The 17,911-nt window shown below is 34.5% G+C and overlaps 1 protein-coding gene across 1 annotated transcript; it reads right to left on the bottom strand.

Annotated features, from left to right (window-relative positions):
• Positions 1-5,652: 5,652 nt before the first annotated feature.
• Positions 5,653-16,745, bottom strand: LOC111626870 (resistance to inhibitors of cholinesterase protein 3-like). The gene is made up of 7 exons (XM_023370393.1): positions 16,608-16,745; positions 9,831-9,956; positions 9,581-9,758; positions 7,620-7,640; positions 7,356-7,531; positions 7,030-7,116; positions 5,653-6,941 (listed from the first exon to the last, which is right to left on the bottom strand). The coding sequence occupies exons 1-7, from the start codon at positions 16,743-16,745 to the stop codon at positions 6,501-6,503; spliced, it is 1,167 nt and encodes a 388-aa protein (XP_023226161.1). The 3' UTR covers positions 5,653-6,500.
• Between the last annotated feature and the right edge of the window lie 1,166 nt (positions 16,746-17,911).

Raw genomic sequence — 17,911 nt, 5'->3', positions numbered from 1 at the left:
GTCTGTTCTGTAAAGAAAGGAACAGAACAGGTTTCCAAGGTCATGTTAAATATTCTTAATGCACTCGCATTTCTCGTGTGAATATTAAGTTTATTATTTATTATTATTATATTCTCTATTATCATTAATAGAAGAAAATTCCATGATTTTCTTTGCGATAAGTTTGTGAAGTGAACAACAATAGGCAATCATTAAATATGTATAACCATTAAGCATAAAATTTATGAGACAACCTGATCAATAATTACTAAAATCCTCCTGTGATCCTTCGATCAAAATTTTGAATAATTAAATAAATTTACAGAAAGGAGTTTGTGTGTACGGGTATTATTAGAAATTCTTCTGTAAATTGCTATTAAATTCTTCAAAATTTTGGTGGTTATATGTCGAGGGGGTGGAGAGATAATGGGAGTCGCGTGTATCTCGAGTAGGGTCGGATTTAATGTCGATTTTACTCGTTATTAGCATTTAGAATTTTTTTATAAACCCATACCTAGCCTAACAATTAAGTCTTTTGCCATTTTATAATAGTTAAAAGTATAAAAAAGTTTTAAAATAAAATATGATAACAGATGGCGCTACCAAAACTGTAACTGTAGCCTGGAAAGTTGAGTAACTCTTCGCTGATTTATTTTATTCTGAAATTGAGGAATTGTGGCTTTATCTTCTATTTCCGCAATTTTCTATACCAGTTGTGGATTGGTCTGTGGTTTGTGCCATGGTTCTATTCTGACAGGGAACGTACGAATGGCTTACCCCTACATCGTACGTTCCCTGTCGGAATAGAGCCATGGGGTTACTTATCTCAATCACTTTTACGATTTTAATTTCTGGAATTATTTACTCAACCCCAGGGAGAGAAAATGCCCCGTTTGCAACCCCCTGAGGAAGCCTATGCCCGGACACACCCATATACTAGCACCTATTATAACACTGCATTAAGGAGTACCCAATGAAAGATTATATGGGATCAGATGAATAGTTTTCACTTTCACTTGATCAGCGTGCCATTAATAATGATATGGATCTCATTCTATTACAGTATTAAAGACAGTTTATGCACATTGCCCATTATTATTTGGTAAGCAGGGATGGTTTCTTGTATGTTCTAGCTTAAAGCCACAAATTTAATGTGGCTCTGAACGTGCTGACCGTGTGGTTAAAAATACGCCATTTCTTTATTTCTATTAATACAGTCGACTCCCATAACACTGTTAATTATTCCGTTTTATATGAATTCCCTGTTGTACGAGTCACTTAGATTTTACAAATACGTGTGCCTGGCTGTGAACGGCTCACGTATTTGTAAAATCTAAGTGACTCGTACAACATGGAATTCATATAAAACGGAATTATCAACAGTGTTATAGGGAGTCGACTGTAATGTATTACAACAATAACAGTAAATTCTAGCACATTTTAATATTATCTACTATAAGAGACCTGCTTTAACTCTTTCCGCCCTGTGGGCACTCTTTTTGCAAGCCCATTACGGGTTCGGCCAGACCCACAATGGGGCTGCCGGGTGGTGAGGGGCGGGGCCCGACATATCCGAACGGATCACCCCCGAAAAATTCCTGGGGTTTTTTCGACCCGTTCAGATTCGAACCCGAGTCCCCCAGAGCGGTAGGCTGGCACCTTGACCACTCGGTCATCCGACCGCACTCTGGGGACCTGGGATCAAACTCGAACTGGTTAAAAAACTCCCGGAATTTTTCTGGATATGTCAGGCCCTGTTCGTCACCACCCGTCCGTCCCATTGTGGGCCTGGTCGAACCTATACCAGCTTGCTAAAAATGGTCGTCTTAGTGCCCACTTTAGCATTTAACTCCACGTTTCCGTCGACACAAGTTTGGTTAGTCTGTCTGGTTTGTTTCCAATTTGTTCTTCATTTGTGTTGGTCAAAGTTGTGCCTGCACAGTTTATTTATAGCGTTGTATTTCTGTATGAACAAGAGCTCTACCGCAAAGGGCTTGGTTGCAAATGATTTTCTTCACTGTTACTACTATCAGTTGTATGTAGGTCTTGTTAGCTGGCACTAGTACACTTGGTATTCACAAAGGGTGCTTTATTTACATTAACTTAAAGCTTGTAATGAAGGTCAGGTGCACAAAAGTGAGGGAAGGCCGTGTTGATTAATTGCCCATATTATTCTCCATGAGATTTCGGTTTGATCTGGTGGGACGTATGTAAATCTCATGTATTCTTTTCCAGTTATGATTTGAATCAGCTTGTTTTGTATTCTTGTCTGAATGTTTTATGTACATGTTTTGGCCATATTTTAGCATTCGTTTTGATAAATATTTCATGATTCTGGACTGTTTTTAATAGTTTCTTTCCATTTAGTTGTAATCTGGTCATAGTCTATTGCCACGGTCTTGTTCTTTTTGGTGTTTTTGTCGTCTATTAATTTCCACGCTGGCGATCCAAGAAAGGTTGCAATTTCACGTATGGGGCGAGTTAGCTCTTTAATTAATCTCGTTTATACAGTTAACAGAGCATCATTGACAGAGGGCATCCTTGTCTTATTCCACTACAGAAATTTATTAGAGAAAAAGGCAAACGAAACAATAAATCAATTACAATACATTCTCAACAACATGTCCGTATATTATAGAATTGACTGACTATTGTTAGTGATGTGAAGAAAGCGTGAGCGGTTTTCTGAAGTGTTAGTACCATGCTGCTCGTTGCAATGTTAAACATCATCTTTCGAAGGTACACCTCAAAACGAACGTAACACGTCAACATCCGAAATGCACTGTAAACACTCGAGTAAATTCCAATGTCTACAGTTTTTCCTGAGGCCGACATTCTACTAATCGTATTTGGAATTCAATTAGATGCTCACACATCGTTTTGTATTAGTTTTTTTTTATTTAGTTATGGCAACGCAACATTCGGGCGATCTGCCTAGGGGGATGCCTTTTTAAGGGAAACTGGCACCTATTTAGGCGTTACAATTGTGGAGAGAACCCGGAAAACTTTACGTGGCCGGCCCGTCCGAGCGAGGCGCGAACCACACGACCCACGACCGAACTTCCAGTGTTCAGGGAACGAAGACCGCTTGGCCACTGGTGGGCCAGTTTTCTGTTAGAATCACACAAATATAAACATCGTTCGGAAAACGTTATATCGAGAGACATTATATGGAGTTTTTGCAATACGTTTTATAAGAAAAACATCGACTAGAATTGTTTAATTGATCACGAGCCATCATTTAATGTAGCGTTTCAAATATGACACATTCTTGGCAAAATGCCATTTTACTTAAGTACTTTGTGCTTTTGTCCCCTCTCTACATTCAGTTCTCAGTGCCTTTTGATAAATAAGTCGTTAAATTTACATCTGTTTTATTATTCAATGTAAAAATTGTCTATTAAATTTTTATTAGCCGTTAAAATTAAAAAGAAAAATCGAAAATTAACGTCAACTGATGATAACGTTTATTCCTGTCTAGTACGAGTCGTGTCCTGTTTGGTCCAACAATCTTTTTGGGTATCGAAATCCATAATCTTATCGCTCTCTTTCATTGGCTGTTGAATTAGATGACGTTGCGAATCCACCTCTAGATGGACCCATGCATTAATGCATCCCCATCCCTATTCTCTTTTCATTTGTAACTCTTTCTGCCTTGAGGATTCTAAGGGCCTTTTCTCCAAATTTTGCTATACTCGCTGTGTACAATTGGGTAGTGAGGGATAGGTTAACTTACCTCGGACTTACCACTCGTGAAAAAACTCTTGGAGCTTATCAACTTCAGCGTGGCCCACAATGAGGGCAACCAATTGGTGAGGGATGAGGTCTGATGTATTGGGGACAGAGTGGACCTAAAAATTCTTGGAGCTGTCATCCTTCAATCGATTCCTGGTTGCTCAGAGTGACAAGGCACCTTAACTGCCTATATTATATAGGCTACATCTTTTCCCTTGGACTCTTTCTGACCTATTAGCATTAATTAAAAGCACTTTTTTATGACCACCACAGAACTAGCTAAGTCCATAACAGAGCAACCAGATGACGGAGCTTGATCAATTACAAAAATTTCCGGAACCCAGAGACTTATTTAAGTTACTTTCGGTAATATCAAAGTTTCTGTATCCAGTAGCAATGGGAGGCTGACATTGTATATTCCAACATTAAACCACATGTAAGTACTGAAAACACTAACTTGCAATATATTTGCTCATGGTATGCACATGAGCAATCTGCTTAGGGAGGATACCTCCTGGAGGTCTTTCTGTGGAAAATTGACCCCTATTTAAATGTTACTAATATGAAGAAAACCCAGAAAACTAAACAAGGCCAGTGCCCACTGGCAAGGTGTGAACCCACAACAAACTAGCGTGGTGGTTTTATCCAATCAGTCACTGGTAGGCACTTCAACTACAGTGGATTCAATGTTTTATAACTATGGGTCCATGGTTATAGCATGCAAACAATATGTTTTATGTTCCAGCTTTTATTCATGTAATGAACTTGGATTCAAAGTTCAAATCGTTTTTTTGGTGGCCGAACAATGCAGCTGTTTTGAAGATGGTTCAACTGTGATATTTGTTGACTGTATACTCTTATTCCTCTCCTATGGGAGAAGATTACGCACGTTCAGTGCTTTCGTATTTATTTCATTCCGTACAGTTTTGTTTGAATGGATCTTGTGCTTTTGTGTCATCACTATACAGAACCATGTGCTCTTGCCCCACTTCTCCTTACTGATTTTACGCAAGAGTTTAGCCCCAACAGATTTGGTCTGATTGATCCTGTTGGGTGTAAATTTCTGTGTAAAACCAATAGAGCATTTTTTGACAATGATATGACTTCAAATATGCTATGTAAATCTTTGAAATTTATTATTGAAAGCTCGTATTGCTACTCGCAAAGCTGGAGACTAGGCACCCTGCAATTGATATCAAAGCGACGTGTGTCTTAGCCCCTTCAGCCATCTGTCTGTTATGGTGTTGGTTCCCTTGTTACGTTCAGAACGAATCTAATTTGATCATTATACAAGAGTTTAAACAAGGATATTGTGTTAAAAAGTCTTTATTGATTACATTAAACTACTGTATATATATATATAAAAAAAAAGAGGATATATGATACATATAAAGAGTTCTAACAAAATATTACATAAAGAAACAAGACGATGACAAACTATGTTTACAGACATACAGACTAACTAAATAATCTGTTTGATTTAAATTATTAAACAATCCAATCACATGATTTTTATATTGTGTAACAGCATTTACAATATAAAAAAAAATAACTTGCTTAACCAAATGATTTAAAGTTTTATAAAATAAACAATCCTTAATCTCAGATTAAAGAATAATTTTAAACATGATGGTTATTATGACGTCACGAGAAGCAAGTGCCGAATAGTTACAACAAATCAAGAAAAATGAAATGTCCGTTAGGATTTTAGAGAATAACTGACGGGAAATGACGGTTAGTGGGTTCGAATGCTTTCGAGTTAACAGACGGAAACGTGCGCCTCGATCTGGAGTGTGTGTTTGTGTGGAAACTAAACCAAAGCATGGAATGTAAACCATACTCAAGTGTTTCCGCTCTTTGCAACTCCATGTTTATATAAATATATTTTGGTGACAAACTTGTACACGAACTGCAAGTTATCGTAATTCCTGTTGCTCGTTTGTACAATTGCACATTCTGAGGTTTCTCGAACCATCCGACTGACATCACATCCTAAAATGTGTATACAACACATGCATTTTTGTAAATTTCTCCAAAAAAGTATATTGTTTTTGTATTATGCTACTTTCTAGTTAGGTAGTATACACTATATAGAAATGGAAACCTTGAGTTAGAGATTGATATGGTGTAGAAGTCAAATATATATATATATATTTTTTTTTATAAATATTTGTTAAAAGTAATTAGTTTTATAAGTAGAAGAATTTTGGCACAGATCTGCAATTTTGTTCTGAGCGAAATATCGTATTTATATTTATATGTTCCGTAAATGCTTGGAATAGATGCAAAGTTCCATGCATATCTGCTTATCGTGTTTAAGTTTAAAGTTTTGTTTTTTAATTGTATAATGTATTATAAGATAAAAATTACATATTTTATCTTCACAACCTGATACAAATCACAGATTTGCATCTTAAATTTACAGTCAATTCTCAAAAATCTGCAATTTCATCTTCTGCTAATGATGATAGTATTTAAGGAAACTGGTCAAATTTTCAAAATCTATTCTTCATATTTGTAACTGCTAAACTATCCGGTGAATTTGTTAGTTGATTTATTATTCGTAATAACTAATACACCATTAAAAAAACACAATGGACCGAACAAAATTTGGAATGCATACCGATTCAATAAAATGAAAGCTCTTCAAGTTTTTGAGAGTTGACTGCATTATTCTTTAACAAAGAACATTTAACTTTCTTAATTCTAAAGTTATAGATTTTAATATTTAAATACTATTTGTACTATTTGAAAGCTTGCTAAAAATATGTGTCATTCTATTTTAATTATTTATTTCTGGAAAAAGATGTATTCGATGCTTGTGAATCAAGGTTATCCTCCTGGTGGTCGGAAAGCGGACCATCCGCGGGAAACTGATCGAGGCTGATGTTGTCGATACTTCCCACGCTATCTGCCTTTCCCATCTTGATGAATTCTTCATCTTTCTGCCCGTTCTCTTCTGGGCTAGCACTACGGGTGTCTCTGCTGTGGCATAACAGTTCGAAACTAGAAGCTTCACTCGCAACACTAGATTCCCTATCGAAAGAAGCTACGTCATTTGTTTCCGGATGAAGGGAATTTCTACTGGTTTCGAGATTTTGAAAGGATCTTGTATCCGAAGAGACGAACCTAACGGGTCCTATTTCCTCTAAGGGTGTTGGCGGAAGCGAATTTCCTAAAATTTCGTAACTGTCTATGCTTGGACTAAGATCGGAAGTTTTTAAATTCTATGGAATTAAATCATTAAATATTTTCTCTAATAAAAATTATGTAATAAAATAGTTTACCTTGCGGAAGTATTTAATAATTTTATACCTGTATCCGTTCTCTGCATTCTGTTATATCATTTATATTAATTGGAGTGATTTCTCTTTCTTTCTTTATATTTTCATTTTTTCCATTCTGAAACATAATGGTATAAAAAATCAGTAAATTATCTAAATTATATATTTTTATCTGATTTTATTCAGTATTTTCAATTTTTAACTGAGCGAACTGAGTGTATGAGACCAGGTCTAATAGATTTGCTGATCTTTTTCTACCTGATTTATAACTCTACGTTATAGTTTCAACAGATGGAAAATAACCCGAATCACTATCCTCCATCACAAAATGAATAAAAATATAAATAACAAACTCACTTCTAGTGTAGAATTGGCAGCAGCAATGTTGGATTTAGCGAGATTTGCAGCTTGAATATTTGCACTTATGTTCGAGGCGATGCAGTCACTCACTTGACCCATGTGGCTAACAATGCGTTCCATCGTTGCTTCCATTTCTTGTAATCGTTTACGCAATTGGTAGATTTCGTAATCCTCTATAAATCATTAAATGTAAGAAAGAGTTATAAAGGAAATTTAATTAAACAAACTTATTACAAATTTTACTATAATGATTATACTTACTCTCACTCATTTTTGAAACATCTGACAGCATGAATTATTAAAAATTAATTTTAATTAATTTAAAATACAAGTCAATTTAAAAAATAATATACTTTTTGGTAAATGTTTTAAAGAATTAATATTTAATTATGTATTGAGCATTATAAAATTATATTTATCTTTCCACTTATATTCTGTTTTTCAAATATCGAAATGTAACAGGTTCAAAAATTGCGATTGTCAGGAACAATTTAGTTACGTCCGAGAGACAGAAAGAGAATTACGTGAAAGAATCAAAAAACACGTCAGAGCAATAAAATATAACTACAAGAATTCAGGTGTTGCTAGACATTGCATGATAAATGGATGTCAGATTGATCTTAATATATTAAGGATAGTCCAATCAGAGAAGAATATGAAGAAGAGAAAGTTAAACGAACACATAGAAATAGTTAGATACAGAAATCTTTTATCGTTAATTAATGAGAATGATGGAGTAAATTTACATGAGTTGGGGAATAAGTTGCTGGATGATAGAAGGCAGGAGGGGTGTTCCGGTTGCAGTAGGAGTGTTGGTGAATGAGGTGAGAGACAACAAACGAAAGTAATGATGACAAGGACTGTGTGAAATGTGTATGATTAAAGAAAAGAACACAGGTACTGTAATAATTTGAAGATATAATTAGTTTAATTTTTAAAGAATTTAAACAATAATGTTTTCATAAAATAGGAAAAAATGATTTTATTATGGAAATTGCAAACTGTAATAGCAAATGCTATGCAACTAACTGTACAGAGCAGTGACAAACTATATACACTGGTGCTTTGTATGTTATACAATGTAATTAATAAAATAATGTAACATTTGGTGCCCATATTATTCCTTAGTACGATTAATAAGATTGGTTGATAATGCGCATCACATAATTTTGAGAGTAGGTAGGTGAAACAGCACAGTGAATACAGGAGTGTAAGATGGTAGTTGAAAAGTATAAAAATAGTAAAATGTAATTTGGGGATGATCCCTGACATTAGGAATTTAACTTGTTGTTTATTCATGTACATTGTATAACTGGATATGAAAAATCTTTTGACAATCTCATCTCTGATACTGCCTGATGTAATAATAATAGCATTAGTAGATTTAATCTGTACTTCATCAGATAAAGAAGCATAGATCAACAGCATATTATCAGTTTCTATTCTCTAAAATGTAAGAAACAATTAGATTCAGACTTATCTTCTAAATTTATGGTAAATTTTCATCTAAAACAAACATTGTATATTTACAAAGTTCACTCTAACTTCAGCACCGGAGTAAAATCCTCTCTTCCCTGAACCTGTTACTGGCATGTAGCACTAGCTATGTATCAGCTAGTTGACCTGAGGAAGAACTGCGAGATGGTTCAAAAACGTTTGTCACCCGCTATATATTTCTTATATGCATTATGCGCCAGTAACAGGTTCAGAGCATTGTATATTTTATAATGGGCTGAATTAATCAATACACCTTTAACAGTAGGTGAAGTTTAAATAACATTTTCAACTAGTTAATGGACTATCTTCAAGTGTGAACAGTTGTAAATGGAATGCCAACGTTAGAAGGAAGGGAGATGGGATAGATCCGAACAGATAAACAATTGGAGGAGATGGACTACAACAGCAGCAGTTGATGTGAAAGGCAAAGAGATGAAAGCCCTTGTCCGTGCTGTTGATACATGTTAACATTATTTAAACTTCACCCAGTGTTAAATGTGCATTGATTTATTTTGCTGAGTAAGCACAGTGGCTAGTTCATCCATATTTTAGAATAATGTTTTTGTTTTTGTTTGATAAATAATGGTGAATCAATAAATAACCAACCGAAAGTAACAGCACTGCTGGTTGCCTTGGCCAATTATTTATTAATTTACCCTGATAAGACTTGAATAAAAACCTTTGTGGTGACTAATTTACAAATTTTATTACAGTATATTAATTACCTTTCTCGTCAATGGTTTTATCTGTACTCTCCGAGTTTTGAATATTTACAGTTTCTTTCTTCTTGTCTTTCTTATCGGTATAATCATCTCTAAGTACATATTTATGATATTCCGGATCCATATGGAAATCTTTAACCAATGGTTTTTTATCATCTGGTGACTGTTTCTTGAAAACGAGCTAAAGTAGATAAATGGTATGTGATTATCACCATTTCTATATTTAATATAATGCATATTGTAAAATACTCACTTTTAAAACAGTGTATAAAAAGAAGACCACTATACCGATGGTGTATATGGGCATAATAATACTCATAGCACCTCCAGTTTTTGGTTGAGGTTTAGGTGGATGCCTTGCAGAAGGATGTGGAAAAGGCTAAAGATAAATATTATTTGCCGTTAGCATTAAAAGTTTATATAATATAAAAAAAATGAAGTTAACTGAATAATATATGCTATTCTAAAATATTAACTTAAATGCATCTGTTACATTGCTGTAGTCAAAGGTTTTTAATTTATCATCATTATCTAGCCAATGGGAATACAATAAAAGTAGAACAGTATGGAATTTCTTATAGGTTGTTTCCACTTAAACTATTGATTTTATTGTTTAAATTTAAATCTATCATCATATAATCCTTTGAGCTCTAAATCAAAAACAATTTGACCTGTGATAAAAACCAGTGATTAAGTGGCTACCTGCAATTAGAATAGATGAAAGATTGGCTGATTTCTATAAGAACCAATTTGATCAAAGCTCTATATGTCATTAAGAACCCAGAAGAAGTGATTAAGAAACCGAGGGAGTTAAAGACCGAATGGTGTAGCACATTTACAATTCTGGATTACAGAAGTCCATATCCTTCATTCAGACTAGAGGCAACATACTATCTGACCATCAGGTGCTTTATGAAGTCTTCAAAAAGAAGTGGAACAAGATTATGCCAGAACTGGTGCATATGCTGCTTAATTTACTTGCCACAATTCGTACAGCTAATCAAGAAATACCTCAACAGGATTTCCTGTTGCTGGTAAGTTTGCAAAGCTCTGTTTAAACTTTATAGATATAGTAACACTGCAAAAGCATGATATACTAGTGATTTTTGATAATTTTCTAGTGAGTTATTTACCTCAAGTTTATTAAATTAGTTTACAGAAAACCAATAGGATCAAGAATACGAAGGAACTGGTATCAGAGAATGAAAGGAGAGGTGAGTGCAGCATCCCAGTTGAACTTGACAACACAGGTGACATGAAGTGCTATATAGGCTACACATGCTGCATAATCAGCGATATGGCAATACAGCTGAAAGATACATATAAATTTCAGAGAAAAAAGACTGACTAATTGACTAGAGCTAAAGAACTAATTATGAACAAAAGAATGAAAGCAAGATGGGAAGAAGCATGAATAATCATATCTTACTTTAAAAATAATACCTTAAGGGCAATGGAGGAACTGGAAATAGCCACCAGTGTTACTTCGCTTTAAATAAAAAGTGTGAAGGTAATATGCTAGATCTGTATATGAATGTGGTGCTTGACGAATATTGGTCATAATAAACAGCAATAGAACATAATTCGAGCAGTAGCCTATAGTAATTTGCATCAATTATGATTCAAAAATCATTTAATATAAAGTAAATACCTTGACTTCTTGAGTTCAGTGATCATTTAAATTACATAAATGCAATTTATTAGTCATCTTTGTTTGATATTTGTATACAACAATATGATTTGCAAATGATATCTCCTGGGAAGATTTTCTATGGGAAACTGGCCCCTATTGAAGTGTTACAAATCCAGAAAACTACACATGGCCAGCTTGTTGGTGAGCTGGCCAAGTGTTTGTTTTAGTCAGGTTTGGTGGTTTAATCCACTCGGCCACTAATGGGCACTTTGTTAGCGAGTGTAATTATAATATTAAAGAATAAAAATAAACTAAGTTGTAATATCTGAAACGCATTAAATGCTTACTCGTGATGAAATTAAATTTATTTTTATCAAAAAATATTGGATGATTAGCTGCAACCGAACAAAAATGATGGAAAAAGAAACAAAACCAGTCAATTTCAAGTTGAGCCGTAGCATCGGAAGTAATTTATTTTCTCAAATGTAAGTGAACAGAAACTCAAAAACTATTATAAATTAACGGTTAATCATTTAACTGTTAAGATTTAATGGACTGTTCTAAGAAAAATTTGAATTTAAACACATTCCATCAATAAAAAGTGGTTCATATAGAGTTACTGTGCTCAGAAACAGGATATTATATTATTAGATTAGAAGACAAACATAGACTTTGATGTTTTCATAATTAGTAGGACATCCAAGCAGCAATGCGAGAGGGAATTGGGAATAGATTTGTATATAAAAAAATTTTTTCTGTAGTTAAACCTAAAATGATTATGTAAAAAAATATTTCAAAAAGAGTTTATGTTATTTATTCATTTTTAATTTTTGTCTAAGGGTGCACGTGCTTCTCTGCCGCCGAATATTCCTACATTCATTTGTCCTTTTCGCACCATAGCAATACGAGATCCGCAGCAAAAGCCAAACATTTTTCAAAGACTCTTCATTGCCTAAATATATAAAATTGCTAAAACATCCTACTCACTTCCAAAATAGAAGACTCCAAAGTTTGCATTTGTCTTCTACTTATGAATATTTTGTGGTTTATATCATTATACAAATTTGATTTTGTCTGTCGTGAAATAATTAAGACCAAGTATACGAGTCCAACGTAACACTTTTGGTACAACAAACTACAAAAGTCAAAAGCGAATGCGCTTTATAAAAGCAATCGAATCGAACATTTCAATTCATGTAAGAGTATTTCGGTCAGGAATATAAATTATTAATAGTAAGTCCATTTCATCTAATAAATATTTTATGATGTTAGAAACTCCGGTAAATTTATATTATCAGATATTACATGTTTAATTCATTTGTCATTTATATGCATTCTACTGAAGTTTGAAGATTTAAACAGTGATGTTTTCACAAAAATTTAAATACATAAAATTACAATATACATATTTTAAAAATAAAACTCCTGGTATAAAATATTAAATTGGCTTAAATAAAATATTAAAAAAAAAAAAAACTGCAAATCTTCCAAATCTAATTTGTAGACTAAAGAAAAATATTTGAAGAAATAAACACGATGAAAAGCTAAATCCGCAGATATCTTTTAAGACGCGATGCAGTTGCGTTACTGTGCAAAACGTATGCAAAGTAGGCAGAATGGAATGCGCTTATTTGTTTTCTTACTAGGTCGAATAAATTTTACATGAAGGTTTTGCCTATACAATTTATGCTTTACGAGTCAAAAAGTCAAATAAATGAATAAGAGCCGATTCTTCAGAAAGCATTTATAAAAATTACTTTACCGAAGTGCAATTCATAGAAAGAAAAATGTTCTGCAAATATTTCCAAACTGACAGTTTATTCGCAAGACTAATAAACAGGCTTATAAGAACAAATTTGTATGCTGCTAACACCACTAAAAAAGTCCATATAAAAAATGCGTAGACCTCTCTCTCTCCACTGTGTACAAGATGTACTTTTTGCAGCTCCCTTCCCCTTTAACTGTACACCTAAATAATGGACTGCCCTTTTAATAGTTGCCTTATAATCAGGGCTTTTAATGTAGACTGTCAGTTTAAGTATTGTTTTTAAAGCATATTTGTAAATACAAAGAAATCTGTAAAGTGGGGCTGAAAAGGAGCAGAATATAATAAGGATATAATGCACACTTCGCAATACTTAAGAACAAATGCAACTGCTAGAAGTGATAGCTAGAAAAAGTTTTGGTGACGAGCCTGCCTTGATGCTGTGAGTGCTGCGTTGCAGTTGGAGGTTGACATATTCTACACCAAAATATCTCTCTGACCAGGTATTGGAACACTTTCCATCCACTCTCCACCTATGCCCAACTGCTATTTGTATCTTTTTCACCAAATACTTCCTTTTATTGCTTTGATTTCTAAATCCTACAATTGTATTACCCTAAATTAGATGTAAAGCAATGCAGTTCTTGTCGAATTTGTCTGCATTCGTCTACAGTTCTCTCTATTCACATACAAATGTTATCTGTTCCGATGAGTTAATATAACTGTCATAGATTAGTCAATACTTACAAAGCTATGCTTGTAATGAATATTATAATATTCAATTTATCTTTATTGAAACATTTGAGTTTAAGTATAAACGATCATATTTATAGACAGAAAATGGAAGCTCGAGAACTTCTACCGAACCAGGACAAAAATGTAAATAAATGACTTTCTGCCATATTTGCAATATTAACTAAGAAATAAATGGCATATCCACAACTGCTTTTAATAAGTTGGTAATTATCGTTAATCATTTTTACGATGCGAGCAGCTTGCGACTAGTATATGTAATGCATTCGATGAAAACTGTTGTGGTGTTTGAAGTGATTATAATGTATAAAGTCATGTAATTGGTTCCAAAATATTAAAAATACTTAGTAAATCTTTTAAAATACAATTTATTAGCTGTTTATTAGAGGCTAAAATAAAGACAGAATTTAAAAAAAAGCAAAATTTTACATACATAATTGAAAAAAAATTGATGATCTACACGTGTAAATGCAGAAATGTAGATATTTTAAATTTGCATACAAAAATATGTTTATTATTGTTTTGAAATTCTTTAATGGTGTTGTTTAGAAGGATTTTTTATTGTTTTCTCAGATTTACATCAATTCATAACTCATACTAAACTTAATTTCTTAATATTTGAATATGTATTAATCTCAAACTGCTTGCATATTATTATAATTTAAATAGAGAATTATCAGTTAAACTTTCCCTCATGTTTCGTAATGGTATAAATTTTTTAATGAATCAAAGGTATATAAATAATAAAAATATTATACAATACTTTATAGGAAAGAATTTAAGTAACACAACTCGAAAATTTTNTGACCACTCGGTCATCCGACCGCACTCTGGGGACCTGGGATCAAACTCGAACTGGTTAAAAAACTCCCGGAATTTTTCTGGATATGTCAGGCCCTGTTCGTCACCACCCGTCCGTCCCATTGTGGGCCTGGTCGAACCTATACCAGCTTGCTAAAAATGGTCGTCTTAGTGCCCACTTTAGCATTTAACTCCACGTTTCCGTCGACACAAGTTTGGTTAGTCTGTCTGGTTTGTTTCCAATTTGTTCTTCATTTGTGTTGGTCAAAGTTGTGCCTGCACAGTTTATTTATAGCGTTGTATTTCTGTATGAACAAGAGCTCTACCGCAAAGGGCTTGGTTGCAAATGATTTTCTTCACTGTTACTACTATCAGTTGTATGTAGGTCTTGTTAGCTGGCACTAGTACACTTGGTATTCACAAAGGGTGCTTTATTTACATTAACTTAAAGCTTGTAATGAAGGTCAGGTGCACAAAAGTGAGGGAAGGCCGTGTTGATTAATTGCCCATATTATTCTCCATGAGATTTCGGTTTGATCTGGTGGGACGTATGTAAATCTCATGTATTCTTTTCCAGTTATGATTTGAATCAGCTTGTTTTGTATTCTTGTCTGAATGTTTTATGTACATGTTTTGGCCATATTTTAGCATTCGTTTTGATAAATATTTCATGATTCTGGACTGTTTTTAATAGTTTCTTTCCATTTAGTTGTAATCTGGTCATAGTCTATTGCCACGGTCTTGTTCTTTTTGGTGTTTTTGTCGTCTATTAATTTCCACGCTGGCGATCCAAGAAAGGTTGCAATTTCACGTATGGGGCGAGTTAGCTCTTTAATTAATCTCGTTTATACAGTTAACAGAGCATCATTGACAGAGGGCATCCTTGTCTTATTCCACTACAGAAATTTATTAGAGAAAAAGGCAAACGAAACAATAAATCAATTACAATACATTCTCAACAACATGTCCGTATATTATAGAATTGACTGACTATTGTTAGTGATGTGAAGAAAGCGTGATCGGTTTTCTGAAGTGTTAGTACCATGCTGCTCGTTGCAATGTTAAACATCATCTTTCGAAGGTACACCTCAAAACGAACGTAACACGTCAACATCCGAAATGCACTGTAAACACTCGAGTAAATTCCAATGTCTACAGTTTTTCCTGAGGCCGACATTCTACTAATCGTATTTGGAATTCAATTAGATGCTCACACATCGTTTTGTATTAGTTTTTTTTTATTTAGTTATGGCAACGCAACATTCGGGCGATCTGCCTAGGGGGATGCCTTTTTAAGGGAAACTGGCACCTATTTAGGCGTTACAATTGTGGAGAGAACCCGGAAAACTTTACGTGGCCGGCCCGTCCGAGCGAGGCGCGAACCACACGACCCACGACCGAACTTCCAGTGTTCAGGGAACGAAGACCGCTTGGCCACTGGTGGGCCAGTTTTCTGTTAGAATCACACAAATATAAACATCGTTCGGAAAACGTTATATCGAGAGACATTATATGGAGTTTTTGCAATACGTTTTATAAGAAAAACATCGACTAGAATTGTTTAATTGATCACGAGCCATCATTTAATGTAGCGTTTCAAATATGACACATTCTTGGCAAAATGCCATTTTACTTAAGTACTTTGTGCTTTTGTCCCCTCTCTACATTCAGTTCTCAGTGCCTTTTGATAAATAAGTCGTTAAATTTACATCTGTTTTATTATTCAATGTAAAAATTGTCTATTAAATTTTTATTAGCCGTTAAAATTAAAAAGAAAAATCGAAAATTAACGTCAACTGATGATAACGTTTATTCCTGTCTAGTACGAGTCGTGTCCTGTTTGGTCCAACAATCTTTTTGGGTATCGAAATCCATAATCTTATCGCTCTCTTTCATTGGCTGTTGAATTAGATGACGTTGCGAATCCACCTCTAGATGGACCCATGCATTAATGCATCCCCATCCCTATTCTCTTTTCATTTGTAACTCTTTCTGCCTTGAGGATTCTAAGGGCCTTTTCTCCAAATTTTGCTATACTCGCTGTGTACAATTGGGTAGTGAGGGATAGGTTAACTTACCTCGGACTTACCACTCGTGAAAAAACTCTTGGAGCTTATCAACTTCAGCGTGGCCCACAATGAGGGCAACCAATTGGTGAGGGATGAGGTCTGATGTATTGGGGACAGAGTGGACCTAAAAATTCTTGGAGCTGTCATCCTTCAATCGATTCCTGGTTGCTCAGAGTGACAAGGCACCTTAACTGCCTATATTATATAGGCTACATCTTTTCCCTTGGACTCTTTCTGACCTATTAGCATTAATTAAAAGCACTTTTTTATGACCACCACAGAACTAGCTAGGTCCATAACAGAGCAACCAGATGACGGAGCTTGATCAATTACAAAAATTTCCGGAACCCAGAGACTTATTTAAGTTACTTTCGGTAATATCAAAGTTTCTGTATCCAGTAGCAATGGGAGGCTGACATTGTATATTCCAACATTAAACCACATGTAAGTACTGAAAACACTAACTTGCAATATATTTGCTCATGGTATGCACATGAGCAATCTGCTTAGGGAGGATACCTCCTGGAGGTCTTTCTGTGGAAAATTGACCCCTATTTAAATGTTACTAATATGAAGAAAACCCAGAAAACTAAACAAGGCCAGTGCCCACTGGCAAGGTGTGAACCCACAACAAACTAGCGTGGTGGTTTTATCCAATCAGTCACTGGTAGGCACTTCAACTACAGTGGATTCAATGTTTTATAACTATGGGTCCATGGTTATAGCATGCAAACAATATGTTTTATGTTCCAGCTTTTATTCATGTAATGAACTTGGATTCAAAGTTCAAATCGTTTTTTTGGTGGCCGAACAATGCAGCTGTTTTGAAGATGGTTCAACTGTGATATTTGTTGACTGTATACTCTTATTCCTCTCCTATGGGAGAAGATTACGCACGTTCAGTGCTTTCGTATTTATTTCATTCCGTACAGTTTTGTTTGAATGGATCTTGTGCTTTTGTGTCATCACTATACAGAACCATGTGCTCTTGCCCCACTTCTCCTTACTGATTTTACGCAAGAGTTTAGCCCCAACAGATTTGGTCTGATTGATCCTGTTGGGTGTAAATTTCTGTGTAAAACCAATAGAGCATTTTTTGACAATGATATGACTTCAAATATGCTATGTAAATCTTTGAAATTTATTATTGAAAGCTCGTATTGCTACTCGCAAAGCTGGAGACTAGGCACCCTGCAATTGATATCAAAGCGACGTGTGTCTTAGCCCCTTCAGCCATCTGTCTGTTATGGTGTTGGTTCCCTTGTTACGTTCAGAACGAATCTAATTTGATCATTATACAAGAGTTTAAACAA

The sequence above is a fragment of the Centruroides sculpturatus genome, unplaced genomic scaffold, assembly GCF_000671375.1.
Source record: "Centruroides sculpturatus isolate CEXI.00-Female unplaced genomic scaffold, Cexi_2.0 scaffold547, whole genome shotgun sequence".
Taxonomy (NCBI): domain Eukaryota; kingdom Metazoa; phylum Arthropoda; class Arachnida; order Scorpiones; family Buthidae; genus Centruroides; species Centruroides sculpturatus.
Note: the sequence above shows the minus strand (reverse complement) of the source record. Positions and strands in the feature narration are given on the sequence as shown.